Source organism: Myzus persicae, unplaced genomic scaffold, assembly GCF_001856785.1.
Source record: "Myzus persicae strain clone G006 unplaced genomic scaffold, MPER_G0061.0, whole genome shotgun sequence".
Taxonomy (NCBI): domain Eukaryota; kingdom Metazoa; phylum Arthropoda; class Insecta; order Hemiptera; family Aphididae; genus Myzus; species Myzus persicae.
Genome location: NW_019104156.1, coordinates 337,555 through 355,106, shown reverse-complemented (window position 1 = coordinate 355,106; position 17,552 = coordinate 337,555). Strand labels below are relative to the sequence as shown.

At 36.3% G+C, this 17,552-nt stretch overlaps 2 protein-coding genes across 3 annotated transcripts; one reads left to right on the top strand and one right to left on the bottom strand.

The window, feature by feature from the left end:
• Nucleotides 1-247: 247 nt before the first annotated feature.
• Nucleotides 248-6,638, top strand: LOC111039454. 2 transcript variants are annotated; one of them, XM_022322985.1, is made up of 3 exons: nucleotides 248-884; nucleotides 2,822-3,269; nucleotides 5,883-6,638. In XM_022322985.1, exons 1-3 carry the CDS (start codon nucleotides 633-635, stop codon nucleotides 6,413-6,415), a joined length of 1,233 nt encoding a protein of 410 aa, XP_022178677.1. In that variant the 5' UTR covers nucleotides 248-632; the 3' UTR covers nucleotides 6,416-6,638. The 2 variants fall into 2 exon arrangements, with proteins under 2 accessions (XP_022178677.1, XP_022178676.1); XM_022322984.1 differs by having other exon boundaries at nucleotides 790-3,269.
• Nucleotides 6,639-10,056: 3,418 nt separating this feature from the next.
• Nucleotides 10,057-17,231, bottom strand: LOC111039421. The gene is made up of 3 exons (XM_022322941.1): nucleotides 17,024-17,231; nucleotides 14,972-15,618; nucleotides 10,057-11,003 (listed from the first exon to the last, which is right to left on the bottom strand). Exons 2-3 carry the CDS (start codon nucleotides 15,585-15,587, stop codon nucleotides 10,492-10,494), a joined length of 1,128 nt encoding a protein of 375 aa, XP_022178633.1. The 5' UTR covers nucleotides 15,588-15,618; nucleotides 17,024-17,231; the 3' UTR covers nucleotides 10,057-10,491.
• Between the last annotated feature and the right edge of the window lie 321 nt (nucleotides 17,232-17,552).

The window sequence follows — 17,552 nt, the reverse complement described above, 5'->3', positions numbered from 1 at the left end:
GCGCGGTGGACTGACCGGCGTCCGGCACGAGTAGTTTAATGGGTAAAAACAAAAGCGGAGAAAAAAACAAAAATTTTCCGACGCGAACGATAGGCAGGTATTATATGGAGAAAAAAATCGAGCGCTCGCGAGCCCATTGAAATCATCGCCGCGCGCCGCCGTCCGTGCGATAATTAATTTTCCGCCGAAATCTCGCCGCCGTCTATACCTACCCTCTTGACACACATTGTGTCTCGGTTTGTGCCGAATCACCGCCCGTTTACTTTTACCTACGCAAAACGATTTCCAACGTGTTTTTTTTTTTCATTCCATCCTCGCCGTCTCTCGATCCACACGCACACACGCGAGCGCGCGCCGCACACTTCCACCGGTAATCGTTTCGTTACACGGCTCTATAAAAACTACCCACGCGCCATCGGACAGCTCCAGTTCGTGTGATCATTCTGTACCGATAGCACAGGTCGGTTCTGCAAGTGTCCTCGTCAGATCCTCGGTCGCTGTCCTGATCCTCGTCCATATTATACCGCGGTCGCTGCAAGCTCACCGCGCTGCACGGGTGCTTTCAATCGCGTTTTCAAGCAATCGTGTTCCGTCTCGACCGCCATAGCCGCAGTCGTCGTCACTATATCGTCATGCAGACGTACGCGTGCGACCGGCGAAAGCGCGGTGCCTCGGCGGCGATCGCGGTGGCCCTGTGCGCGACTTGCCTGCTGAACGCCCCCCCGGCGGCGCACGCGCAGACCGATACCACGGCGGTGCCCGACGTCGTCGGAAGCGGAGGACCGCAATTACTGTCGTCGTTGCAACCGCCGACGACCACTACCACCACCGCTCAACACCAGGCCAAGTACGACGACTCAGCCAACACGGAACTCCTCAAGCAGGTAATTACAAAATTCGTTTTTTTTTTCTTTTTCACTTTCCACCCCGCCCGGGTTTATCGAGTATTACAACCGTCACCTCCAGCTCCACCTCCACCACCACCTCCCTCGACTAGCACACGATAGAAACATCACTTTACGTTTTCGAATTCAAGCCGCTATACTCGAGTTTGAAGGACTTAATCAATCACAAGTTTAATTTAAAACGACAAAATCATCGATTTTCCAGCAAAAAATTTGCTCGAATCGTTCTAAGTTTGATCTAGTGTTTTTTTATAATTATTGTTATTTCCATCCAGTTTTCGTCAAATTAAATGTATTCATATTGAAATGTACGTTAAGCGTTTAGGGCAGTGGTGTGATATCGTTTCAAATGGATTCTAAAATGGTATCATTACATTTATTTTACATTAAATATATTACCTCCTCCTAAAATGTTATTCTAGTTCTGCCTATTTTATGTAACTTAAGAATAATTTATTAGATGTTGATTTTTAATATAGATAATGATATATTGTTATCCCTCTTGAAGTCAAATTTAGGACCCAAGGATAATTATGTATTTTTAATTTTTTTTCTGTCCTCTGTCACACCACTGTGCTTGTGTTCAGCGACATGTTTTTAAAATCTTCCATCACACAAGTTTTTTCACCATTATAATGCAATTCTCTACCACGTGATTTGGTTCATGAACAATATTTGAATATATACTTCGTGGATGATCCATTTTACGTAAGACACTCGTTATTTTAGAAACTACTAACGTTTTCAAAAAAACTTATTTCAATAACTTTAAGTTGTTCTTAAAATATTCTGCTTAAGAATAAATTAAAAATATGTTTCTAAAATAATGAGTATCTTACGTTAAATGGATCAGTCCACATATAAATTATATAAATACACCCCTACCCTATCTCTAAGATAAACGGTCGTGTCAACGATAACACACCTATAGGACTCAGTAAAAATTCCAAAAATATACTCACATTCGGGAACAATAATTATTATGAAAATATATATCGCTTACGGTTTCGTCACAAATGCCCATAACCACGACAATAACCGTTTATGAATTCAAATGATCAGAGTGAACTATATTTTATTATATATATAAAGTTTATATTATAATATACACCGATTATTAAAGCAGTAAACACTATTATGGATTCAACGAATATTGACGATAATTTTTGTTTTTTACATCCATATTTTTTTTTTTTTAACTTCCTTCGGCACTACCTTTTTTTTTTAGCAAAATAGACCTATATGCATCAAGGTTGTACTCAATTGATTTTTATTCCAATATTAAATATGAAGAAATACTTGAATTTATTACTAAATTTAACCCTAAGGTCAATATTTATAAAATGTTGAACCTGTATTTTTTTTCCTTTGAAATTTATAAAAATACGAGATTTTTTCTAAGTTTTGAGTGAAATTTATTCATTAATTGATTGAAACTATGGCTTGAAGGGATCCTAAGTTGATTTTAATACTCGTTCAAAACAAATGCTTATCCCGTTCGCTGTTGAAGGAATCAAAATAGACTTCATAATATATTTAAATATGTTTTCAAAATTATTAGCTGAGTAGGTAATACACAAGTCAGTAAATGTCAGAACGCGATTGGGGTTATTTTTCTCCGAAAAAAAGGTACCTAGTGTGGAATCCCCCGAATGGTGTATTCGATATTTTTTATTATTACTAACACATTCAAATACGTGAGTCTTTTAAAAATAAAACGCCTAAAATATAATACTCCAGTGTTCGGTGTTGAGACGATCGTTTGTAAAAATGTTGTACTGAAATTTTGGAATATAAAATTATATAATATTATACCTATTGTTATTATATTCGCGCGGCGATCTCGTCGACGTGCCATTTGTTATTACATACCGTCGTTTGTGTGTGCGCGCGCCCGCGTATATATTGCGCAACAGGTGTTGATGAAGAAATGTCTGCACCGGTACACGATGACGTGCCTGAAACTGGACCTGGTACGGCTGATCGACCGGCTGGGCACGGCCCGCGCCTATCAGCTGGTTCCCGGCGTGTCGCTTGTCCGGGCCTCGGACGGGAATCAGTCGACGACCTCCGGCGGCGGTGGCGGCGGTGGTGGCGGTCACCATCATCAGCAGAATCAGCAGAACCAGCACCATCAACAGCATCACCATCACGGCGGCATTCCTCCTGACGTTGTCAGGTCGCTGGTCCGGGGCAACGATTCGGCCGATGAGCTGGACGGGTATCTGATGGAAAAGGTCGACGCGTACCTGAACAGCCTGTCCATCAGCGTCAAGCTTGTCGACTCGGCGGTGGTGGAGAAGGTGCGCAATCTCAGCAGCCAAATGCTCGTCAACATACTGCCCACCGGATTGCTAGAAACTGGTAATGATAATCGTCACGCATTACGTCTTTTGTACAATAATATTGTAGTCATGAGGGTGAAACATTCAGTTGGTACACGATAACTGGTGTTAGAGGGGTTGAAGGTTAGCCAAATGAAATAGAAATGAATAATTATGTTACTTAGGCATATTCTTACTTTTTCTTCTTACTTTTTCTAGTCGATTAAGGCTTAAACTTTCATATATAGTATGCCGTGTTACGATACTAATCAGATTTCCACGTGCAAGAAAAAATAACAGTTAAGGGGATTTCAAACGGTCAGTTATCTCAATCAAAATATACCAATCTTTTTTAAATCATATCGGTGGACTCGATAGCGCGAAAACATAATATATGAAAACTAATTGTAATTTGTTCATAATTTGTTTGCTTTAGATCGGTGTCTTTCTTAAAATGTTGTATCTCAGCTCCTATAAATGTTTGTCACTCGAAATCTAAATTAAATATCTTAAAATGTAGCCTGATCGATCTCTAGTAGACGAATCGGTTTGCAGAAGTCTTATCGAGTTATCAGGTACATCGGTAGGATTGACAAAAAGTACATAGAAATTAGTATAGATTCACACGCAAACACTTCCGCTATAACTTAATCTTGCACTGCAGTCACACACTCTAATGATCACTTATTATGCACACATTTACAAGACTCGAGTGTGCGCAATTTCAAAGTTACTTGTTTGGAACTTTATTTTAAAACCTCCCCATTCGTTGCAATCTCCTTTATGCATTTTTATTTTATCCGGATTCTATTAATTAGGTACTTCTGATGATCGATAGACTTTTTTTCATTTCACGTCATTATAAATTATTGACCCTTGTGGTTTGCGGTTGGACTTGAAGAATTAGAAGGAACATTTTCCGCGAGGACTAGCGGGCGTGGTCATTCCAAACCGCAAATTGATTAAGCTACTCGAATTCAAAATAAAATGAATACGATCTACAGTATAATAATAATATGATAGTATTTTTAATCTGGTTGGACGACAGATATTAGTTTTTGCAATATTTTTTCCTTACCTTTCATCATCCTCACTTGCTAGATCAATTAATGTAGTCGACCAAACAGTGTACACGAATCGATTAATAATAATATTATCTAAGTTATCCGCGTTTTTCGACGTGAACTCGTCCGTGTCGGATACATTATTTTTTTGTTTATATTGAAATAGTATAATGGCATCGGTTTGTCACGTAGCCCAAAACTGTTAAAAATAATGACCTTTTCGTGCATATACGTATAAGAACAATTATTATTGGATAGATTGGATCAAGGTAGATTTAAATTATGTAGACATAAAATTGATTATTCTTATATTATTACTATGCATGTTCCCAGGTAAGTACGAGTAACCATAACCCGATTAACGAATTTTTTTTTTATGAAAAATGAATCTTATGAAATCATTGTTTTTCTCACCGTTGTTATAAAATTCTTGTCGTGTTCAACGTGCTTGGAGCATGTTTATGAAAAACTCGTTAACGCAACACTTTTTGTATCTGTATATGAAACAACATATCAGACATACATTAAATTTAAAAATAGTCGCCCCTGCTTAACATTTTTTACTACTATCTGTTTTCATAAAATCAAACACCTCGTGCGAGTTCTCGATATTTTCTGAATACAGTTTGAATAAACAGAGAAATTGAAGTATCTTGACAACTTTCGTGCATTAGACATTTTCAGGACGGCACGCCATACACCCATACGTGTTTCTTAACATTTTACTGAATCGACACAAATTAAAACGGCAGCTAACTTAACCATCTGAAATTAAAAATATTATTAAATTGTTTAGCTTTTCACGCTTGGAATTAGACCGTTTATGGCTAGTAGATTCTATATTGCAATATTATACTTATGAGGTTATGTATATTTATGCATTAATCCCCGTTAGTATATTATTTATATGACATATTATTATCAATATTAAGACATTCGTTACATCTTTTGAAACATTATTTTCTGAATATGTATTTACACGATAATTATTCAGGATTTTGATCCATAAAAGAGTGTAAATTGGTGAAAACAACAATTATAATAATGCTTTAAGACACCTAAAAATATAACATACATATTGTATTCACACATTAATAATTTGTTATTACAGAGTCAATCGTTTACAACGACACTAAACAGACAATTGAAAATGTTTCTCCTAGGAAATAGAAATGTATAAAAATAATAAAAATAATATGTTGCTTAATTTTTAAACTAAAAATTTAAAAGTTTAAGAACAAGTTTAAAAATGCTTATCGTTTGTATTATTTACATTTTGAGGTAGCCAGTTGTAGAGCGCAGTTAGTAACTGTTTTATTCGAAGACATTTAAAAAAAAAAAAATTGAAAATCTTCTGTTGTATAATTTAAATGATCGCATTCCAAAAGTTGTATAAATGAAATTACATTCCTAGACTTTTATACAACCGGGGCTAACCACCACACGTATACCTACAGTGACATCTACCATGAGTTTCGGTAGTTCTGAACTACACCAACTAGACAACAATCGCGTATGGGGTACCATACCGTTGTTGGGTCACAACCGTTTCGGTAACCGTTTATATTTGTTTGTTTGTCCACACGCAGGGCGGGGCAAGAAGGACGGTATGAAAGCTGCCCTGTGGTCGGCCGGTACACTGGCGGCAATCGCATTCGCGTCGCTGGCCGCAATGTCGGGCAAGGCGTTGATGACTGCCATGTTGGCGCTCGTCCTCGCGGCCGTGTGCGCCCTCAAAGGCCACGGAGGCGGCGGTGGAGGCGGCGGAGGAGGCGGCTACGGAAAGACGTCGCACTACGAGATCATCACCAAGCCGGCCATCTACGACCACGAACACCTGGTGCACGGAGCGTCGTACTCGTCTGCGCCGTACAGTTACGCTCGGCACCTCACCATGGACGAGAACGGCGGAACGCATCACCCGGTCGGACGCGGCCCGCTGCAACCTCAGCGCGTCAGCGTCGTGCACGCGGCGCCGGCCGCTCCGGCCAACGCCCAGTCGGGTGACGCTTCCGGGCCGGGTCAACAGGCCGGTGACGATGACGCGGACGACGAGGCTAGCGTCGGCCGTCTGTCGTACCCGCTGGCGCCGATAGCTTACATACCCACCAACAACGCCTGATGACACTCGGCATTTCGATGTTGTTATTTACTCGTCCACTTCATTCAGTCCACCTCAATGCTATTATTATTAATATGTATTTAATTATTTATTTATTTATTTATTATATTTATCCAATTTAATTTAATTTCGTTTCAGCGTTTGGTGTTACAATATTATATTATTTTATTGCTATGAAAATGATGTGATTCGTTCAGTAATAAACACCATCGTATACTCGTAATTTGTAAATATTTTTATACAGCAGTTTTTTAAACCACCTTAACCTGACATTTTACATTGAGTTATTACGATATACACGAAGAAGGAAATTTTTTTAAAATGTTTACCTTTATTTCTAAATTCTAAGCAAACCTACTCTTCGAACACAGGGATTTTTTCTACGTTGTGTATTGTAAACACGCGTAAACTCTTATTCCCGATAAATCTCGAGCACAAAATTATGTTCTTTTAACATATTAGATTTTGAGTGAAATGACTTTTGAATAAAAGCTTGAATTTTAAATATTAAGGGTGGGCTTTGGTAGTAAATTTAATTCAGTTGGTACTTCGAAGAAAGAAAAATTAATTAAATCTTAAATGTAAATTAAATATGATAGTTTAAAAGATACAATACTAATGATATTTCGTATTGAAACACAAAATATATTATTACATGCATTAAAATAAAACAGGTAAGTATCAATGTTAATTTGCGGGGGTAGGGCCGTAATTCATTGTGTCGATATTGCATGTTTTTATTATTTTGTAGAAATAAAAGTTTGGATCATACAGGATAGTAATTTATTATGGAAACACAGAAAGTGTAACTCTATTATTACGATTATTACGGTATTGAAGAAGAAAACGTGATCATTTTAAAATCTGAGGTTTGAATATACGTATTAATTGATTATAATAATTAAGTGGTACCTACAATAATACCTATCTACAAACTACTGATGATAAGTGATATGCTAACAGTTTTAACCAACACGATTTACAAAGTATAATATTACATGAAGGCGCGAAGAAGTAGTTATCATAATTCACAAGGTCCCGGATTGGACACACCCGTCGAACACACTTGCACTTTATTACTAAAGAAGACTGCCCGACCTGTAAACTCTGTGACAAAGAACTGACGATCAAACACATCACACTAGGATGCCCCAAGTTCAACATCTCCAGGCAAAATCTCGGAAATCCATCATCGATGAAACAAGCACTTGGAGAAGAGAACTCCAAAAATATATACAATTTTTTCACAAACATAGGCTTAGCAAAATTAATGTAATATAAAAAAAAAAATATTGTACATAATATACTATACACTCCTCTTTTTATGTTTAACATAATTTCTCCCCATAAGATCAATACTTTATAATTTATCATAGACTAATAATCTGAGATGTTGAAGCCTTTTAACCTAATAAAAAAAATAAATAAAAATATTACGTGAACAATATAACATAAAAATATTTGTTATCATAATAATTTATGTGCATACGTGCAATTATAATGTTATTAAATATATGATACTACCTAATATAACATTATGAATACAACACACAGGCCTGTTAGGGTTGGTACGTAGAGCTATAAAACTGTGAAAACTGTAACTCCAGAAACTTATGAATTCTGTGAATCTTTATTTTACACTAATGGCGTTAAAAGTCCAAATCAATCTAAGACTATAATGATGCACCGGCGACTATGACCAAACTCGATTTAGATTTTCCTTTTGGATTTCGTTTAATAGATTTCCAGAACATTATTTTTGTTTGTTTGACCCTAAGGTGACAAAAAGTACACAACGTCTTATACTGTTAGGCACATTAAATTATTTCGATTACAACATATTATATTAAATTGTATTATATTACACACCGACTGTCGCATTTTGAATACTGATCACTGTTACATTGAAAATACAAATAATGGAAATTATTTGAATAATATTGTGACTACCTACGGCAATTTCAGTCTCGTACTTTAATTGAAATTCATGTAGAATGATTATAATATTATGTTGATGGAAGTTTCATGTACATGTCCCAGAGTAATCGTTGGCAAACTTTGACCCCAACTAAATCAAACACCGTCCATATCATCTGATAGTGCCTTCACGTTTATGAAACAGAAAATATTTTAAAATTTATATTTAAATAGTTATATGGTGTGCAATATGAATAATATTCACTAATATATTATTATACTAGTCAAATCGTTACACCCGCCAATTTTATTCTATTAAATAAATGTATTCCATTAGCAAGATAAATCCTAAATGTATAATTTATAATATTTAATTGTCTCAGCCACTGCGATACGATAATCGGTGAACATCTTCTGTCGTGAGGGAGACGGGTAAAGTGCAAAATTAACCGTTGTAGAAGATTGGTGACCAGCTCCACTCAAAGACGTGTACAGCGGTACCTGTCCTGCGAATCATGACGAAAAATGGGTGACACCCATGAAGATATGCAATAAATAATAATAACTTGTGGTTTATTCTACGTTCGAATTTTGATAAAACAAATCTGGTCATATAATAATAAAATATAACTAAATAATGGGTACCCACTGAAAGGTTCGATCACCATTAATCGATTTTCGATGGTATAATCTTTTATAGCTATAAATAATTATTTGATAAAATATTAAAAATTTACATTTTTCGATCGAAACAAAGTAAAATCACTTATTTGGTATGGCTGGTATGAGTAACCAGAATTTTGTAGAAAAAAAGTTTCAAAAAAGATGATGTATTAGACTTCAGTTGTATACAAATGTAAAAATTGTAGTCAAAGATTTGTTTAGAATTTATTTATAATATTATGTTTTTTGACAAACTAAATGATATAAATAACCATAGAATTAATTTTAATCGGTATTTTAAATTTAATTGTTTGTAATAGTATTAAGAAATGTTCGAAACAGATCAAATCTTGGATTTTAATATTTTCATAGAATGTATAATATTTTGATGCACATTTTTGCCATTTTTAAAACCAATTTTACTGTAGGTAATTATTTTCCAACTGTTTGCTACCTATATTTTTACTAATTTTCAATATTAATGTTTATATTGGGCGAGTTACATAAACAGATCAAATCAGCAATCAGCCAACATTCAACTCAATCGTAACAAATAAAGAAATTAATTTGAAACAATTTTTGTTATGATCGATTTTATAAATTAAGGCATCCGCCAGTGCATTTACTATAAGTAATAAATTTAATTTAGTAATTAGTATCGACATATTTTGCTGTTCGATAGCGCCGTTATAAATTTAACTTCATCGATAAGACTATACATACAACATGTAGCACGCTTACATCGTTTATACTTTATAATATCATAATAATATTATGTTTACACAATGACACTTTAATCGCATATAATATTTATTTACTATTATTATACTTAAATTAGTGGGTTTTGTGGTAGTAAAAATATAATATGTTCACATAATTACAGTTTAAAAATATATATATAAATATTTACAATAAAATACAAATCGAATTAAATTATATAAAATATCTTTTATAAAAAAAGTTCGAGGTTTATAATAATAATATTAAGGTCATAATAACAATATAAAGGCCTTAATTATAATGAATATGATATACTGTCACAGCACTCAATGAAATATGTGTCGTAGAGATTATGAGGAACTACGCTTATAGGTAATGCGTATTGAAATCGCTCACGACTTTTTAAAAAACAGCTCGACTCAAATCGAATTGTCGGCGAGACTTGCCCCGTAGAGGATACAAAATATATGATAGTGAGAAGTACAAAATATCCCGACTACTCGAAATGGCTAGTAGAAAATGTAAAAATCACGATGTTGAGACGTCGTACGATAATTAATATATTGTTACGCAGCAGAGGATTGTCGTAGACTATGTTTTGTGTGTTCGACATGTGAGCACAGAGAGACAAGTCGGCGGGACATAGATAAAGGGTGTGACAATGACGGTGTTTGCGGGGATCGAGTGATCTATGTACATATGGATATCCAGCGATAATCCGGTTAGGTGTCCGCTGCGGTATCTTTGGACACAAAATGTTATTTATGATTTTATCATCACTGTTGCCTGTTGTAACCGTTGTACGCCATGTCGTTGGCCTCATCCTTGAACGCGACCGAACCGGAAGATGGTACCTTGGCGTCCTGCTGGTTCCGAGCTGGCCGGCTGTTGTACGGCTGCGAGTCGGCCGACTCGTACAGATACTGTTGCGGGTCTACCGGGTGCTCGCGGTGGTACTGCGGTTGTTCCAAGTGTTCGCGGTGGTACTGCGGTTCCTGGTGTTCGCGGTACGGCGAGTACACGGGCGCGGACTGGGGCAGATGTCCACCACCGTTGGACGGCCTGTTGTAGTAGCTGCTGTGCCCGAACGTACCGTAGTTGTGCTGGAGATCAGGTTTGCACAATTTGAAGAACCCGATGAGACCGGGAACGACCAGTGCCAGGAAGCCGAGCACCTTCTTGAACGACGCCAGACCCAGGATGAGCGGCAGGAAAAGCAAAAGCTTCAGCTTGAACAGCTTGAGCACGATCAGCAGGGGAATCAGCAGCTTCTTCACCTTCTTCTTGGCTGAAACACAAAAATAGTTATGATTATAATAATATAATACTGAGAGAATCCATTGAAGTTGTATTTTTTTTATTTGTCTGTCTTTTAATGCAATCAGACGTTGAGCTTGAAACATAATTTTCAAAAAAAATAAATTATCCTCATAATATGAATATATATCAATATAATCATATAATATTATAAACTATAGTAAGCAGTAAATATTTCTATATTGTTATATTATTAAGATAATAATTTGACTCAAAGAAGAGATATTGAAAAATCGAAAATGTAATCCATGCCAGTGGTGTAGCTGAATAGCCTACCCAAAACGCCGTGTTATCATAATAATATTTTCCTAGATCAAAACGTTAAAAAAAATCTGTACAGATTCGAAATAAAACGAAGAAGCTTTGTTGATCTAACTTTGTACTTTACATACAACATTATTAAAAATTCAAGATTTTCAGTTAAAAAAAAAATAATAATTTAAAAGATATTTCGGAATATTGATGAAATAAAAACATAGACTCCTCGTAATTAAAAAATAATATGAGATAAATATTATACGCAATCGATATTATATTCGATTATTTATGAGTGGAACACTTTTTATTCCACAGTGTACATTCACATTATCACTATTCAACATAATATAACATACGTTGAGTTCAACGAGAAGTACTCGTAATCCATTATGTACGTCTCAATAGGTAAAAATAATAATAATAATAATATTTTTACTTTATACATTGCAGTTGGAGCAGTCACGACGTAACTGGTAACATTTGAATAGCATAATAGCGGTAGACAAGCCAGTCGTACGACCGCACAGTCGAGACAATAAATAATATCTGCATAACAGTATTGTAAAGGTATAATACATACTTACTAATAAGCATGCTTAACGTCGTAATGTCACTTTTGGTTTCGGAAAAATAAATAAATAGGCCTGAGCGAGTTTCTCGCTGCGATTACCTATATTAGCACCGGTTCACCGCTGCAAAGTCGAACCTTTTGTGCATGCTTTCGTTTTCGTCGAGTCTGTCGTCGTTGTCGTCGTAATATTATTCCGATTGTGGGCGTCATATTTTGTTCTTTGTACATATTATAATATAGTCGTTACGCCATTATGAGTGTCACAAAAAAAAACGAGGAAGTGCCCCGTGTTTTTGTTGTATGTTATTATAAAACGTATTTTGTGCGCTTCGAACACCGACCCGGAATCGTGACGCGATCAACACAATATTATAACATTTAACGACCGCGAGAGGCGGAAGTCCGCACACGTTATACACATATCGCAGGTCCCGTCGCCCGCGACCCACAATCGTATACATAATAATATATAATGCGATCCTCGAATAATCTCGCTCACCCACATGTCTGGGTCCGCTTTTGTAATAATATGTGCGCGAGTGTGTAAGTACGAGTATACATTTCACCGAGTGCAAAGATAAATTTAGAAAGTGTACCGCGGCCGAATGCAGTACGAATGCCGACGAACTATATTGGCGATGCTAATTTCCTGTTACGCCGACAGCATAATGATCGGCGGTAGTGTCCATGAGATTATTTATTATAGCAATATAATATACATAATGCTTTATAATAATATTATACATAATAATATATTCAAATTTACAATAATATGAGATATAATAGTATTGAATAGGTAATGATTGTTGGACAAGCGTCTTTAATACGCGAATCGACTACGGAAAATAAAAATGATAAATTATGTCCAAGTATTTTTCAACGACTTCCACAAATTAGTTCATAATTATAATATTACTTTTATAGTATTATACTATCGTAACGTGGTCAGCGATTGTCGGAACGTTCGAGAGCGAAGAGTGATACAACATTATGACAATATTAGTATGATTATTATTAAATAGGAGAGACTTAAAAAAAACATAAAACGTATGATTTTCGGCGAATTATTTTCAACGAGTTCAATAAATTAGTTCATAATAATAATGTTATACTATCATCGTAAAGTGGCCCGATTGTCGGAACGTTCGAAAGTGAAGAGTGACCTCTTATACCCACATGATAACAACTGTGTACTGCACAAGCGTACATGAACGATTTGTTTTTTCGTTTCCTTATTATTATAACCAGTTCCGCGGAGACCGAATAACAACAATTATGTGAAATCGGAAATGATATTATACGCTCTGAAGAATGAAGATGGATGCGATTTAATATAGGCACTGTACAATATACAAAGGGACTTTTTTAACGATAACTAGGCGATATCTCAAGAAATATGTATTGGGAATAAAATATGTTTTTATATTAAAAATAACAAAGAGTATTAGAAAGAAAAGCCTAGATAACGATAAAATAATCACTCTGTACATATACGCTATAATGGGTAAACACGTATTAATGTCTCATATTATAGTTTAGTTAGACAACTACGCAACGGAAAAATTAAGACGAAATATTGTTCGTAGGCAATGGATTGTTCGGGGAGAAAGTGCACCGAATACACAGTATAGCTTCCGAATACATAATACGTGCCCGATTGTGCGTTGATTATTGTGTACACGTGCAGGACAGTCTATCGGTCGACGATTATATCGACCGAACGGTAACTTACTACAAACCGAATGTGTGTGAAAAATCAAAAAAACTTATTGAACAGTGTGACATACTAAAAGCATAATATGTGATATTAAAATAATAACTATAATTTTAGAAATCGATTGAAAATTACCAACATCCGTCGTTTGACGAAACGCTGACAACCGATAATATGTTCAAACTTTAAGAATTTCTATATAATATTGTAAATATCATAATCGAAAGATATTCAAAACTATTGGTAATCTCAACGCCCGATGCCGCCGATTGAAATTAAATGTTTTCGGTATACTTGCCCTAATCCGGTGTCCGGTGACCATTAAAAATTAAAAAATATAACAATATATATTACCTATGTGATTCGTACACGTTAAGTTAAGTTATACACGTTAGAAGTCACGCGTTAACAGTTATATCAGGTGAGAGTTATCTAATCTACCACCGACAGTCGAATTAATCCAATGGATTGAGGTAAACTGATGCTTTTTTCCCTTGAACCTACACTAAAATCGATTTTATGTTTGGTGATTTTTTTCCCGGCAAAGCAGATATTATATAATAAATAAAGTTTCATAATATATACATTTGTAAAATATTCGCTGAAAATACGTCACTAAAAATATTCATAATTCCGTGTTTGGGTGATAAACATGACCATGTAACTATATATCTACCATTCCGATCCTTTCCGAATTTGTTTAAAAATGTACAACCCCCTCTCAAATGTTGGATTATATTTAAGTATATTGTATTATTACGACTCCCTGCTAACGAGTACAGCGGTACAACACTTTCAATACTTTCAACACTTTTAGTGACGTTCCCGATTGATTTTAACTCATATATTCTACACTCGTACCGTTTAAATGGTACACGAGAGCACGTGAAGCTCGCGTGCCGAACATTGCAACATTTATTGTACGGTTTTGTATCATTATATTACATATATTGTTATCATGTTATAATGAGCTTAAGACGTCGTTTAAGCACGTTTGTTCCGGTCCAGAAATTTAGCTAAGATATTATACTATTATAACAGTTTATCGTGCCACAGTTCAACTTCATGTTAAATTTATTCCGACACGGCTAGATATCACTTCTGATTTTGCACTCATAGCCCGCGTGTTAAGTCGATCACTGCTCAGGACACGAACAGTTCGCTAACGATAACGAGTTTAGTCTTGTAGATAGATGTTGGTCACGTCATTTTTATACGAGTCGGATTTGAATCGCTTTCAATGTATATACCAAAATCAAAAACGAGAACGGTTATTAATTATTTATTTTTTTACGATTTACAAACTGTAAAGTAATCTGTACGAACACCGCCCCTTTAACGACCCCATTAAAATATATATGTCACTTGAAAAAAATATTTATATTTAAGTACTCACTGATGACGCTGGCCTTCTTGTCCTCAAGCGTGTCCAGCTCGGAGGATATCTCGTCGATGAACCTGGGTGAGTACCGACCACCCTCCGTCAGCTCATCGGGCACGTGCACCTCTACGGCGGCTGATCGCAAGAACCGCTCGGCCTTGCGAGTGGCGAACTTCACCAGCTTGTCCCATTCCGTATCCTCGGGCCGCTGTTCCGATGAGAACTCGAATCCCCTGGAAGCGTGGCGGCCACCGTCGTCGTCTTCGTCCCGCAATCGTACCACTCTCACGTTTTCGTTGAGCCGGTACGCGTCCCGAACGAAGAAGTCACCCAGACCGGACAGGGCGCGAGCCTTGAAACACTCGGCCATGTCACCCTGCAGACAAGCGCCGTTCGCCGACGACAGGTACGGGTCAGCTCCTTCGTCCGAGAAACTGCCCAACCAGTTGAACAGGTTCTTGCCGCTCCTGTTCCCGGGGCCGGCACCCGACGTCGTCCCATTGTCCGCGACTCCGGCGCCGCTGCTGCCTTCGCCTTCTGGGAATGACATTGTCTGCTGGCACGTGGCCGTTTCCACTACGAACATCAGTACAGCCAGCGAACACATCGTCCGGCTATATCTCGACTCCATTGCAACTCTTGCGCTGTTGTCGCTGTCACCTCTGCAATTACATCAAATAAAGGTCATACGGGAGCTATGAATTCAAAAACGGTGAAATATCCATATTCGTAGAATTATGTACTATATAAACATATTATGCACCCGAAATTCCAATACATGTGCAATCATGCAAATTAAATCCAATAGACTAAATTTGATTTAGGGCTTAAATCGCTTAAATAAGGTAAAAATAAACAATATTTCCTAAAAATATTAAAAATATATCAAAAAAAAACAACAAATTTGTCTATGGAAAATCAAGTTATTATCCTCTTTACCTACCACTTCAATTACTAGACTGTCATATTGGTATGTAGATAAAAAAGTTCAAATCAAGTAGTAGTAAGTATTTGGAATGGTAATTTTTTGAATTTAGTTTGTATCCCAGTTATTTTTAATTCAAAATGACATCCATTGATATACAAATCAATTAATAAACCGTTCTTTTTATATTGTATAGGTACTTAGTTATAAACTTCTGTTACAGTTAGTGATAATACTTGATGAATAGTAAAGTAGTTGATCGTAATCGTTTTTTTCGTATAACATACAAATATAATCATAAAATTATCATAGTACCTATAGATTCAATATTTCAAACTGGTGTCACCTGTCTGCAATGCACTGCAGGTTATAATAAGTACGCTTTTGCAGAATGGCAGTTGTCGAGTTCGGCTCCGAGAGATTTGAACGCTCAGTGTTCTACGTGGCGTTAACTTCAGCAGAGTTCAATCATAACTTGGGCAGTGCATAGAGTGCGCTGTGTATTGTAAATTAATAAACGACGATTGTCCCGCATGTAACGTGTTAAAAAACCACGTTAGGTTAGGTTATGTTATATTGGGGTATAGTGGAGTATTAATTGTTAAGCAGAGCCTCCGTTGTTGCCGGGGCTCAAAATGAAAAAGAGTAAAAGTTGGTTAGGTTTGGTTAGTTCGTAATATTTTCAGCAGCAGAGATTTTATAATAAATTGTAAAAATAAAACCGAAAGAATACATTTTATGTTATGACGTTAAAAAAAAGTTTGACGTCTGATAATATATTATTATGGTTGTAAAAAAGCTCGACATACCTTGAACAGCGTTTTATTGTTTCGAAAACAATGTAAGTACACGGTTTAATAAAAATGTATCAAACTAAATTGCCGTTAAGATTTGTCTTTCGACGGTCGTTGGTCATGAATGTCATTTATATTATGATCAGTAGATAGATACATATTTTTCGTATCTATAATGTGTAATATTATTATTGTATGTCGATTTGAGTTTCGACCCAGAACAATACAAACGTGCGAAAATCGGTTCGTCAACTTACTGTGCACGTTACGGTATACTATTGGGTGGGTACCTGTATATATGTAGTAAATATGCAAATATCGTATTATACCGAGTTCAAACCCGCATACCTGTTATAGCGAAGACGTGTTTATCGATGTCGATCGTTGCGCAGAATGCTGAGCCGGTCGCGGTTTGTGTAAATATGCGGTACTGTTATTCCGCGGTGGACGAATTATTATTATTATTCAGAAACGTCTAAGACGTAAACACATCGAACGCGGAGTTGAACCTCGTCCGTTGACCGTTCGGATGTCACTAACCGTCTGCCGGTCGGTAGTCCGCCGCCATTGATATATATACAGAGCGCGCACGTAACACCACGCCGGCTCCTCCTCCACCTCGACGACTCTAATAATAATAATATGTGAATGTGTCGTTTAAAATGGTATTAGGTAATCTCACTCAAGTCTCAAAATCCTAAACGAACAAAAACATCGCTGCCATTTTATTATTATTACTATTATTGTTATGCGCACTACAAGCACAAAAAGCAACCGCGGAAAGTGTATAAAGTATATTATTATTTATTATATTCTGTTCTGGATTTGTTGTTATTTTATTTCAGTTTATAGTAATATAATATGATGTTTCTTGTTT

Excerpts from the sequence above, each read along its gene's own strand:
- LOC111039454 (XM_022322984.1), top strand. The coding sequence starts at position 2,558 with ATGGTGTATTCGATATTTTTTATTATTACTAACACATTCAAATACGTG. Across the intron at positions 3,270-5,882 it reads CACCGGATTGCTAGAAACTG|GGCGGGGCAAGAAGGACGGT; the intron begins GTAATGATAATC and ends GTCCACACGCAG.
- LOC111039421 (XM_022322941.1), bottom strand. The coding sequence starts at position 15,587 with ATGGAGTCGAGATATAGCCGGACGATGTGTTCGCTGGCTGTACTGATG. Across the intron at positions 11,004-14,971 it reads CAAGAAGGCCAGCGTCATCA|CCAAGAAGAAGGTGAAGAAG; the intron begins GTGAGTACTTAA and ends TTTGTGTTTCAG.